The following is a 12,961-nucleotide window of genomic DNA, read 5'->3' on the forward strand; positions in this document are numbered from 1 at the left end:
TTTATGTCTGCTGGAGCAGGAGTGGCCCCTCTATTTTAAGTGCAGAATTCCTGTGCCCTGCTATTCCCCTTGTCAGAGGCTTAGCACAGGCATGGTTCTCACATTAGGAATGGTTTTCTCAGGGAATAAAGCTGCCACCACTTCATTTATATCTTTGTTGCTCTTGAGTGCATAAAGGGGTGTTTTGTAATGAGAAAGTCACAACGCCCAGTTTGCAGGTTTAGAGAGCTTTAAAAATCCACAACCTGCAGCAGCCTGGGGAGAGTGGCTCCAGGATTTGGGAGTCTTTGCTCACATCTGACCATGGGCAAGAGGAGAAGACATTAGTGGTTTGCAGGCACTGCAGGAGCCTGGTGCCTTTTGGGCATCCTTCCCTGTGCTGTCTGGGCAGGCCCTGCAGCACTGGGCACTTCCTGACCCTGATTTGGGGTCCCCAGGGCTGGGCTTCCCAGTGCCACAGACCTCAGCTGTCCCTGCCCAGACACACCTTCATGGATGTGGGCAGTGCTGGTCTGGGGGGTAGGAATCATGGAATTTTGGAAGAGATTTATTCTGCCAGCTTTCTAGTTTCATTACAGCTGATACAATTAGGGGTGGGTGTAGCAGAGCTCAGGACCTGACTACACCATCAGCTTGTTGGGCTGAAAAAATTAGTTTGAGCTGAACTCTGAAGTCTCTCTTTGCCTTTTTCCTTTGCTTTCCATTCTCTTCTCCTCTCCTGCCTTCCCCCTTTCCCACTTTCCCTCTTCTCTTTTCCCAGTTCCTTTTTTCCATTTCCCCTTTTCCTTTCTTCTTCGCCCTTTCCTTTCCCTCTCACCTTTATTCCCTTCCCCTTTTCCTTCCCCTTTTTCTTCCCCTTTTCTTTCCCCTTTTTCTTTCTCTTTTCTTTTCCCTTTTTCTTCCCCTTTTCTTTCCCCTTTTCCCTTTTTCTTCCCCTTTTCTTTCCCCTTTTTCTTTCTCTTTTCTTTTCCCTTTTTCTTCCCCTTTTCTTTCCCCTTTTCCCTTTTTCTTCCCCTTTTCTTTCCTCTTTTCTTTCCTCTTTTCTTTCCTCTTTTCTTTCCTCTTTTCCTTCCCCTTTTCTTTCCCTTTCCCTCCCCTTTTCTAGCATTTTGAGTACTTTTCCACACCCTTTCACTGGATGCACACCATCCTGACTTCCTGCCTGCCCTTTTTTTACCCACACAGCACAAAGGGGAAGAGGAGATCCCTGGAACTGCACCATTCCCAGAGCCCTTTGTGCAAGGGCGCTGTGATTTAGGAATAATAATCCAGTCTTTAATTGAGTGAAGGCACAATAGGGCTGTTCTCCAGGCTGGCAGAGTGCTGCAGTTCCACAGATTGTGCCTGGGCTACAGTGGGAGTCACAGTGACACCGGGAGCCGGAGGGATTGCACCGCATTCATCCTTCCTCCTCCTCCTCCTCCTCCTCCTCACTGCCTGCCTTGGCACAGGAAGCCTCCACTCCTGCCTGGTGATAACTCTGCCTAGGCAGCAAGGGACCGTTGTCACCTGACAGTGTTATCTCTTAATTATATTATCTCTTAATTACAGAAGCTAATTGTTTGTTTCTTTATTAGTAGGAGCCGATATGGGCCCGAGGACTGTGGAGATAACAAGGGTCAGTGAGTTGTTTTCTACCCATTCATAAAGCCAGCTCCTTCCACTGAAGTCGTTCATTTTTGCAGCATTTCTCTCGAGTCCAGCTGCATCATTTGTGTTTGCACTGGGGGCTGGATGTGTGCCTGTGCTCTGGGTGAGGAGATGTGTGTGTCAAACCCATTTTCTGCTGTTCCACCAACCAAAGCAGTCAGCTGTTGCCATGCCCTGCACTCTGCCAGTTGCCCCCTGTGCAGATGTTTGGTTTTGCTGTGTTCCAGGGCCCGTATGATGCCCTGGGTGTCAGCATAGCAGGAGGGAAGGGCAGTCCCCTGGGGGACATTCCCATCTTCATCGCCATGATCCAGGCCAGCGGAGTGGCTGCTCGGACACAAAGGCTCAGAGTGAGTACAGGGGCCCTCAGTGTTCCTGTTTCATCTCCCACCTGTCCCTTGAAGCCTCAAAAACTTCTGCATCTGCTGTCACTGATGATCTCTCACAGACTGCCCTGCCTCTATTTGTATAAAAGCAAAACAACAAAAAAAAAACACCCCAGAAAACAAACCTGCCCTTGTTGCCCATATTGGAAATGTGACATTAAGAGAAAGAGCTTAAATGAATTGTAGTGGTTGTGGAATGTCTGTGTTCATTCAGACAAGAGGGCAGCAAGAGGCCCTCTGGAAACCTCAGGTATTTTGGGAACTCCAGACTGGGCATCCTTTAGAGCTCAAACCAGGCAGAAATGGATTGTTTGCTCTTAAGGCCCCTATAAATAAACAGCAAAATAAGGCACTTGTGTCAGACCCACAGCATGTGTGGGTTTCCAGGCATGGCCATGGTGAACACTTCCAGTTTTGGAGAGAGTTTCAAGGAATCATGAGGACTGAAAAGAATTTATTATGCAGATCCACTTGCTTTGGCCCATGAGATTCATTAGGACATGCTGCTACACTCATGCCTTGTCTCTGGTGGAATTAAACAGTGGCAGGTCGAGATCATTTTTGTGTGTAGGAAGAAGAAATCATCCAGGTTAATTGGATTAATATCAGAAGTTCCTTCTCCCCCATACAACATTCAGCATGTGCTTACACGGTCTGGAAGAATATGAACTTGTCTGCACATTCAGGCACAAATGAATCCTTTCTGGATGGGAGGGCAGCAGTGAGAATCTCCCTCCCTCTCTGCTTGCAAATAGAAAGAGCAAAATACAACCCATCTTTGTTTTCTCTGATCATTATTGTTAGTGTTAAAAAAAGAATGGGAAATGATCACTGGCAGTGCAGAATCCTCACAAAAGGGATCCTGCAAAAGAGAAGCATGACTGTGCAGTGCCAAGTTCACGAGGAATTTTAAGCATTCTTAATTTTAATTTTCCCTAATGCTGGTAATTTTCCATTACTGTTGTACTTTCAGGTTGGAGATCGGATTGTCAGCATTAATGGGCAACCTTTGGATGGGCTGTCTCATGCAGATGCAGTTAATCTACTAAAGAATGCTTATGGGAGCATTATCCTGCAGGTATGGTGATAAATTGAACATGCAGCTGCAGCAGGGTAGATAAATGGCATTCAGGAAGGGAAAAAAAAAAAAAAACCCTGAGCATCCCTGGCACGAGGCATCACAGAATTGCAGGGTGCTTTGCTGGTGGGAATTACACAGGAGGAGAGCAAGAAATCATTTCCATTCAAAAATTCTTTATTGCCATTCACACGGGCTGTGAGCGTGGTTCTATAAAAGCATAACAAAGGGAACAAAATAACTTGTTGCCACATGTGATAAATCAACAAGCTTCCAAGTTGTGGTTGTTTTTTTTTTTTAATTGGAAGTTAACTAGGAACAAGAAAATGTGTGTGTGTGCTTGTGATGTAATGAGACAGGGACCCACAGGGTAGTTCCCTTGTCCTTGAAAGAAATTCTAGCAGAATTTAGGACAAATGATGGCATCATCACCAAGACAGAGCTGCCTGGAACTGATTGTTCACCAGGTAAAGGATAAAAACAGTGAAGAGTGAAAACAGCGCTGTCACTGCTGTGTTTCTCTGGTAGCTAAAAGGGACATCTTCTGCCACATTGCTCCTGATTGCTGCCTGCCACTGTGTTGATCCATAATTTATTTTTATGTTTACACAAAGAAATGGGGAAAATACTTGCCAGTTAGAATTCAAAATTCTACTCGTTTGCAGAATTATTGCAACAATTGGAAAACAAGCTGAAGGCACCACTAAAATCTACTCTTAACTCCCTTTATCATCACAGCATTTTGGATTGGACTCATCCTGAGGGACTTTTGCAAGCTTCTTGCTTGTATTGTGACACAAATGTGGCTATAAAAAATGGGGGAGGGGAAGGAAAAAGAGGCAATGAAATGATAATAAACTTAGTTTGAGACTTGCTCATTCTTTGTTTTGTCTGTCCATGAACTGCTGACCCAGTAAGTGATGAGCCAGTTCCAGAGCAGATGGTGTTTTGTGTAGTTCCATTGAAGTCAGAGGAAACACACAGATTCACACCAGCTGAGGATTCTCTGTTAAATTATAGTTATCATATTGTTACTAACGTTGAGTAATTTCACTTTTCATGTCAACAGTGTTCCCTGAATAGAAAATGAAAGCTTGCTGCAGAACCCAAAATTGCTCATCTTGAAAGCTGTAATACAGCTCAATATTGCACCCCATGATGGATTTAAAAATATTCCTGATGGGGCACTCTGGCACTGGGTCGCTCACACAAAGAAAGAGCTGCTTCTAGAAATGCCACTGGCTTGAAGAGCTTCTTCTGGAAGTGCCCTTGGGTCTGTCAGTTGGCTGTTTTTCTTCTTCTGAGCATTCTGTCTCATTAAAATGAGCTTGATGCTGTTCACAGATGATAGAGATTTATTGGGACAGAGTAGAGGCTGTTTTCCTCTGGTAAAAATCTGCTCTAGGAAGGTGGGCTGTTGTGTTTTAACACCTGGAGTGGTGTCAAAGCTTGGTGGTGGTTCCCTTCCCCACCAAGCACGGGTACCTCTCCCCCATCAAACTCCTCTTTTTTTTCCCCCAAAACACTCCAAAAGGAACAATCCTATCGCTGTGATCATCATGAGCGATGTGCCATTGAGTAATTCTGTTTATTATCAGGGTGGACCACTTTGTGGCAGGCTGCTCTGAAAGGTCAGATAATTGTGTTCAGTGGGGTGGAAAGGCTTATTATGGGAACGTCCTGGGAAGGAGTTTGCAAATGCTCTTTGCAAATGGGAGATTAAGGTCTCAGGGGAACAATCATCCCTCTCAGCTGTTTTGATGCCTTGGTTTAATTTAATTTCTTTTCTGCAGGTGTAGTAATGAGATAAGGGGGAGCTTTTTTACAAGGTTGTTGAACTCTGGTGTGTTCTTGCTGCCAGCTGAAGATTTTTGAATATAGATTTGTTTTTACCCTCGTTTTTATCGAACTACAACAAAAAAAAAAAACATGACAAATGCTGGCTGGAATTCCTTACTGTGATGCCAGAGGAAGGGAACCTTGGTGGCGTCTCTGCTGGCTGAGCCAGGTGCTGTTGTCACCTGCTGGAGCCCCTTCCTTTGGGGCATCCTGGAACCCAAGGCCTGGGATGCAGAATTTGCATGGAAACCTCCTGGCTCCATCACCCTCTTGGCTCCAGAGGGTTGGGGAAGAGGGAAATATTGCTGTGGAAGAAGTGTGAGCACTCATTTAAAACAGATTTATAGAACAAATTTCTTACTTTGAAAAGGGAAGTTTTCCTTAAAGCCAAGCTCACAGCAACGAGTGGAAGAAGTACCTGCTCACTTTGATAAAATAAGGCCATAGCTGGAGGAAATATTGGAATTGTGCTTCCTGGCTGTTCTTCACTGTGTCTGAGCTGAACTCCTGTGCTGCAGTAAATGTCAGGCTGAGAAGAATATCTCCTCAGAGGGAGATGGAGTTAGGGGATAACCACAGAATGGACTTGTTGGGAAATTGATGTCCTTTCAGCTGTAAATGCTTCAAATCCAAACCACTTTGTGGTGGTTTCTTTGAAAATTTTCCTTTAAAAAAAAAGTACATAAAAAATCAGCGTCAATGAATTAAAAATAAAGTTAATTGCAGGGCCCTCACTATTCTCACAGAAGGAATTCCTTCCCAACCTCCCATCCATCCCTGCCCTCTGGCAGTGGGAGCCATTCCCTGTGTCCTGTCCCTCCATCCCTTGTCCCCAGTCCCTCTCCAGCTCTCCTGGAGCCCCTTTGGGCTCTGGAAGGGGCTCTGAGCTCTCCTTGGAACCTCCTCTTCTCCAGGTGAACCCCCCCAGCTCTCCCAGCCTGGAGAAAGAAACCTTTCCATAGAAACCTTTTCCATAGAAACCTTTTCCATAGAAAGGTGCTCCAGCCCTCAGAGCATCCTTCAGGATGTTGTCAGAATAATAGAGGACCCAGAATTGAGAAGTTGAACAATCCAGTTTGTTTTCAGGCTAAAAATTCAGAGAAGTCAAAACCAAGGATTAATTTGTTCCCTGCTCATCAGACAAACCAGTCTGAGGCATTTCAGGGTTTTTGCCCAATGATCCCTTGGATCTTGGTGTTCTCTTAAAGGTTGTGGTGGTTTCTTTCAAGGCCAGTCCTGGGCCCTTTGTGTTAACTCTTTCCTTGGAAAAGCAGCCTTTTTGTCTGGATCACCCAGAAAGACTCTTCCCCTTTGCTCAGAGCCTGAGTGATGGTCTTGTGAGGGCCAGACAAAGCTTCAGAGCAAAATTTGCACTGAACCCCAGAAAAGTGGCTGCTCTTCCCTGAAAGTGTGGAACCAGTGGAGATTTAAGAGAGCAGGGCTTGGTTTTAAAGCTTGCTAGGGGAAAAAAGCCAACAGCTGATTTTCCACACTGTGTTTCCTTGCATCCCTGTTGCCCAGGTGGTGGCTGACACCAACATCAGTGCCATTGCCAGCCAGCTGGAGAGCATGTCCACGGGCTGCAGCCTGAGCCTGCCCTCCGAGCATCCCGCCGAGGACCCTGAGTGAGTTCCTGCTCTCCTGCAGAGCTGGGGGGGGTTCCTGGGCTAGGGAAGGGGAGCAAGGAGGTCTCTCCCACTGCTTCTCTCTACTTTTCCATCACCTTTAAAATGAAAGCTCTGTGACCTTCCCCAAGCTGATGGTGGGCTCGTGTCTGTCTTCGCCTGCTGACAGAAATTGCTTGAGTAAATAAGCACAAAAGGGGTTTCCAAGCACCATTTCTGGGTGTTTTTCAAGGAAAAAGTATCCCTTTTCTTCCTTAATGTTGTGCTGACATGGTATTTCTGCCCTTGTCCATTGGCTTCCTCGTCTGGAAGGAGTTCTGATCACAGCAATTTGAAATAATTTGGTATTGGCAGACTGATGCCAGAGGTGTTAAAAACACCGTACAAAACATGTCCCAGGACTTTGTATTTTCAATCTTTATAGGTTTATGAGCCAAAACAATCCAATTAAAATCATTCCTGCTTGCAGCACTTGTGTGTGGTGATGGAAGTTGGAGGTCCAGCCCTGCCATGCATCATTCTCCATCGTGTGCTTTTCTCACTGTAGCATCCCAGTTACCATTTTGAAATTCATTTATTCTCCATTTCAGCTCATCATTTTCATTATGTTCTCCATTTTCATTCTGTGGTTCATTCTATTTATTTTAAGAAGTTGCTGTCCTGCCTCAGGAGGGTTGAGTGTAAAAGTTGAGCTCTTTGTGCTGCATTCTGTGGTCTTAAAATGTGAGATACTGGTTTTATTGCTGCTCCCAAAGGAGAACTGCTTGCTCTACAAAAGGATTTGTAATATTTTTTCATATCAAAGCAGCAAGGAAATTTGGAGGAGAAAATATGAAGAATTAGGTATGTCCTAAAAAATGCATAGATATTACTCAGCTTGGGCTGCACCTTTAGAGGGGTGGAAGATGCCAAATGGATTCCATGGAATCATGGAATGGTTTAGGCTGGAAAAGCTCTCTCAGATCATTGAGTGCACAACTGCTAAAGCTACCACTGACCCATGCCCCAAGTGTCACATCCACACAGGGCTGGGCACTCCACTGTGCCAATGCCTGGCCACTTTCTGTCCACAGCAGTTCTTTATACACAGGTAGAAATTGCTGATTTCAAATTTGAGATGGATAAATTCATATCAATGGTCTAAATTCCACAAAAAAAAAAATCTTCCTTTGCTCAGTGTAGGCAGAGAAAACCCCTGAAGAGTTCAGGCTCCAGCTAATGAGCTCTGGAGTTATGAGCACAGGCATGTGGGTATAATAAAAAACTTAAAAATAAATTTTTCCAAGTGAGGAGCTGGAGCACACGGAGCAGCCTTTGAACTCTGGGCTTTGCAGGAATGTTCCAGTGCAAGGGTCATGGTTTGTGCCTGTGTGAAAAAAACCTCGTGGTAGATAAATGTCTGTGTGAGTGTTCCTTCTGCATAAAGTCCCCAGAGACAGACACTGCTTATCTAAGTGATATTTGTTGTGTTTTCAGAGCACCTCAGCCTAAGATTATTACTTTGGAGAAAGGCTCTGATGGACTGGGATTTAGTATTGTAGGGGGGTATGGAAGTCCCCATGGAGACCTGCCCATTTATGTCAAGACTATATTTGCCAAGGTATCTTTTTTTTTGCTTTCTCCCCTTTTTTTTTTCCTTTATTATCTTTAAAAATAAACCTAAGATTGGGCTTGGATAATATATTATGTAGCAGAAAGCAAAATGTACTGTCTGAGTAGGTTGCTGTGAGTTAGTGGACCCAGAACTCATAGCTGGCTTCTCAGTTTATATTTCATATTACTGATGGCTGAAAGAAGACACTTTGTCTCAGCAAAATTGCTCTGTGTACTTGGGAAACTTGAGTTTGTACATTAAAATATTTATAAGGCAGCTTTCTATCTGTAAATCTCCAAGAGATTTCCAGGAGGTATTGAAGGCATCTTTTATCCCCACTGTGCAGGAGTGAGGAGATTGCAGAGATGCTGTATCCTGATGAAAAAGCAGGAATTAGCCCATCTCTGATCCCAGCCCTCAGTGTCTGGGGGGATTGGGGTCCCTGCCAGGTACAGAGAGCTCAGAGAGCTCCAGAGGCTGGGGAAGAATCAAAATACATTATATTATAGGAGGGAGATTTGCCCCTTTTCCCACCCATCCCCTGCTAAAAATGAGCCAGCAGGACTTGTCAGGCATGGCCACACGAGGGGAGTTCTGGAAATGGAAGGGGAGGGAAGAAAACCAGTGGGAATTAGGGATACTTGCCATAAAATAATTGTGAAGTCTGTCACATGCAGCTGCTTGCCCTGTGCCTGCTTGGTGTCCCTTGTGCCAGAGCAGGTGATGTGGTTGAGAAAACTTTGTCTGAAGGTAAAGTAGGAGCCATATCTCCTGCTACTCTGGGGCTCAAACCACAAATATCTGGTATTTTTACAGTTTGAATTTATTAAAATATTGTGCCTTTTAACTGGTGCTTAGGGCTACAAGTTTCTAGATGCGAGCATGACTGAGAAATCCTAAATGGAACCTGAAGTTCCTGCAGAGACACTGTGAGCCAGCCTCTGGGCAGGCGGGGCTTGGGATTTAGGTAAAAGAACATCCCTGAGATGTCTGGAGGAGAAGAGCCATTTCTAAAGCTCTGTGGAAGCTTTCAGGACTGTCACAGAACTTTTCAGGCTGGAAAAACCCTCTGAGATCACCGAGTCCAGCCATTCCCCCAGCACTGCCAACCAACGTCCCCAAGTGCCACATCCACATGGCTTTTTAATCCCTCCAAGGATGGGGACTCCACTGAGCAGTCTGCTCCAATATTTGGCACCTTTTGGTGAACAAAATTATCCTGATGCTCAGCCTAAACAACCCGAGGCCATTTCTTCATCTCGGCTGGGGCTGGGGGCAGTGCCCAGGTAGGTTCCTTTTCCCTCCCCACTTTTTTAGCTGTTTCTCAGCCGTGAGGCATGGAGCACATTTAAATGCTGCTTTAACAAGCCTCTCCATGATCATAAAATCCACAGCCAGTCCCTACCCAGGCCTTTTTTCAGGGAAGAGCCAGCTCTGTCTCCTGGGCGCGTACCCTGGCAGGGTGGGGAGCGACGGCGGCGGTGCTCAGGGGGAGCTCAGAGCTGCCATTTCTCCCGGCCGTGAGGGATTCCCAGAGCTCCATGCCCCATTCCAGGCAGCATTCCAGGCTCCAGGAGCCCGGGGGTGCCAGGCTGAGCCCCGGTTTGCCGTTGCAGGGCGCGGCGGCCGACGACGGACGGCTGAAGCGCGGGGACCAGATCGTGGCCGTCAACGGGGAGGCCCTGGAAGGCGTCACCCACGACCAGGCCGTGGCCATCCTGAAGCGCCAGAGGGGCACAGTGACCCTGACAGTGCTGTCCTGAGACAAACTGAGCTATTTTAGGCCATCAGCAGAGCTGTCCGACACTGCCCAGCCCCCAGCAGAGCCTGGGTCAGCGCTCGCGCCGCTGCCAGGCGCGGCAGCGCGCGTCTCCCGCTTCATTCAGCCTCCCGCGTTTCTTCAGCCTTCCTCCCCGCCCTCCACGACTCCTGGTGGCTTCGGAGGCTTCTCTGGACAAGTTTTAATTAAGGAACTTCAAAGGGCAAGACTCATTGTGCTTTATTTAACGCGTCGGTTTGTCCCCGCTGCTCTGAGCCCCGGTCGCGACTGCTGAACCTGGAATCAATTCGCACACAAAAGAGAATTCAGATCATCGGCTGATCCCATCTGAGGAGCAGAAATAAATGCAGAGTGACTTGTCATCTCACTCATGATTTACTTATGCTAATTGTTCTTTCAAGTATGCCAGAAAACATTAGCAATGTAATTAAATTACCACTGTTCCAAATGATGAAATATCAAATTCTCCTCTGGGAAATTATTTGTGCTCGGCACAGTAAGTCTGATAGTCAAATGTGAACTTCTCATGTTTATCTCTTTGGGTAGGTCTGTGGAAGTTAGTCAGAGGTAATTACTGTGATGTGTCAATTTGCAGCCTTTAGCATGAAAATTAAACGAGGGGAGAGGGAAATTTATTTTTTTAGGCTTTTAAAATGTTTGAGCCTTTTCAGGTATTTAGGCAGCATGAACAACAACAGCGTAGCTCATTCTATTCTAATTCTATTTTTTAAGAAGAAACGTGCTGATATATGCTAGGCATGTCGCATACAAAGGCAGTTGTTGTCGTGCCAAGCTGCAGCATAATTGTTCATCCTGAAACTTTAACGAAGACAAAAACTTTGCTTTGGGAATGTGATCCTGTAAGTCTAGGAACGACGGTGAGCAGACCCTCCAGCTCGATGGAGTTCATCCTAACCACCAAACTGATGGACATTTCCAAGAGCAGTGCAGGAAGAGGCTTTCGTGGATCCTGGAGGATGCTCCTCTCCTGGGGCTGCCAGAGTCAATTTTGGGTAACACAGGCACTACCAGGCAGGGCTGGGATGATCTCCCACAGCCAGGTGCAGCAGTTGGGATGAGTTCCTCCACCCCCTCCAGCTCAGTTGAATCCCCCAGGCAGATTTTTGGGGTCTGAAGCCCACGAGGAGCCTTCCCAAGGCTGGTCCCACTCTGGAGGTGGCGTGCAGGAACGTTCAGCCAGAAGTTCCCAACTTCATTCCTTGTCCCAGCCATGGAGCAGTGGTGATGTGAGTGTGGCCTTGGTGATTTAGCAGATGAATTTGGCAGGCAGATTCCTGGCAGTGCAAGGCGTTGTGGGTTAATCTTCCTGTCCAGAGGAGCAGGAGGGGGTTTGGAGGAAGCAGCCCAGTCTGATTTGGAGCTATTTGGCATAATTTGTAATGCTGATGTAGCCAGGAGAGATGAAAGGGGGCTGGGGTCAGAATTGGCTGCTCATTTTGTGTGAAAAATTCCAGGAGTTAAGTGGAAAGAAGGTTGAAAATCTGCAGCATGATAACTGAGTAGTGCAGGGAGGTGTTAAAGGTACAGCTGTTCTGTGTAATTTAATGGAATTTTCCCCATTTTACATACAGGAACCAGTCCTGAAGTGAGGTGAACTACATTGAGACAGGAATGCTGTGATAAGTTTTCATGGAAAAGGGTTTTCCTTTTTGCTTGGGAAGTTTTCCATAACTTTAGGTAATCACAAAGTGCATTTAGCCTGCTGGAACCATTGGTGGGTATTCCCTTAATAGTGCCTGGAAGAGACTTCTCATTTTCAGTGGGTTCCCAGTGTCCTGTTGGATTTGCCAGGTGAGGTGTGAGTGGAATGCTGATTGCAGACGCACAGGAATGTCTCCAGAAGTAGAAATCTGGAGAATTCTGAACAAACTGCTGTGGTTGCACAAGTACCCGAGGCGTGCAGGAGTTCAGGGTGGGCTGTGAGGAGGTGCCCTCAGCAGCAGTGTGTGGAATTTATCAACCAAAGGGAATGATTCTTCTGTCCTGTGTTTTTGTACCCACCCTGAGACGTTGCCACATTTAATCAATGAAGTCGTACACGGCTATTTATCAGCCTGTGATGCACATGCAGTTCATAGACATCAATAATAGAATTTATGGGCTGAGGCATTTTGCACTTCTCCTTGCACAGAAGGAGAGAGAACATTTTCTGCTTCTTGTAATTTGCACTTTGTGTGTTCGAATATATTACTGCCAAAAAAAAGAATTATATTGCAACTAATTAATAAGCCAGTGACCATGCTCCACGTGCAGGGCCAAGGCAGAGAATTCAGTTTGCACCACGCTTGGGTGGGGGTGTTCTGGTTTGTTTAAAACTTCATTTCTGCGCAAGGGAAAAAGCAATTAAACCTCCTGATTGTATGTTTATGTAGATCAGTAAAATGAGACGTTTTATGACTTCAAAGGTTCTAAATAAAGCTCGGTTGCATAAGTAGTTGTGCATTTCTTTTATTCTGTATTTTAATTTAAGTCAGTGTTCAAAGCTGTTGCGTGCCCTGATATCCAGTTTAAACTTCCTCTGGCAAAACTTTTGCTCTGTTTCCTCTTGTCCTAAGGGTTCTCCTGCCCTGGTTTGAGGACTTGGGGGGGCACAGCCTTTATTTTAGAAGGGCCATGTGCTGTTCACAGGCCTTCCATCAGCTTCCTCACCTGGAGAGCCTGGAACAACCTGCTCTGGGCAGTGACAGCACCAGGAGCCGTCTCAGGGCATTTCTTGGCCAGGTTATGATGTGGTGGTGGTGGCTGGGCTGGTGGGGCCAGCAGGTCAGCCTGGAGGGGTGAGGGATTCCACCTCATTGTCCTGCAATGAGGAATCATTGTAATGCCCCTAAATTCCCTGTAAATAATCCCAGCAGAGTTTACTCCCAATTCCTGCACAAAAAGGGGAAAAATGCAGTGGTAGCATAAACTCTTTATTCCCTGTATTTCAGATCACAGAATCCCAGAATAGTTTGGGTTGGGACTGACCTTAAAGCTCATCCCATTCCA

At 46.1% G+C, this 12,961-nt stretch overlaps 1 protein-coding gene across 5 annotated transcripts in view; it reads left to right on the forward strand.

Moving 5' to 3' along the window:
- PATJ (PATJ crumbs cell polarity complex component) overlaps nt 1–12,407 on the forward strand; it is a 137,725-nt gene extending 125,318 nt beyond the window's left edge. For 3 of the 5 annotated variants that reach the window (XM_064429066.1, XM_064429069.1, XM_064429067.1), the window contains 6 exons: nt 1,578–1,618; nt 1,878–2,000; nt 3,010–3,114; nt 6,475–6,578; nt 8,055–8,178; nt 9,789–12,407. In XM_064429066.1, the coding sequence (XP_064285136.1) occupies nt 1,578–1,618; nt 1,878–2,000; nt 3,010–3,114; nt 6,475–6,578; nt 8,055–8,178; nt 9,789–9,935 (644 nt within the window). In that variant the 3' untranslated portion in view covers nt 9,936–12,407. The remainder of the gene's footprint in view (nt 1–1,577; nt 1,619–1,877; nt 2,001–3,009; nt 3,115–6,474; nt 6,579–8,054; nt 8,179–9,788) is intronic. The other 2 variants (XM_064429068.1, XM_064429070.1) reach the window with 2 other exon arrangements.
- Nucleotides 12,408–12,961: the final 554 nt, after the last annotated feature.

The sequence above is a fragment of the Passer domesticus genome, chromosome 7, assembly GCF_036417665.1.
Source record: "Passer domesticus isolate bPasDom1 chromosome 7, bPasDom1.hap1, whole genome shotgun sequence".
Lineage (NCBI taxonomy): Eukaryota > Metazoa > Chordata > Aves > Passeriformes > Passeridae > Passer > Passer domesticus.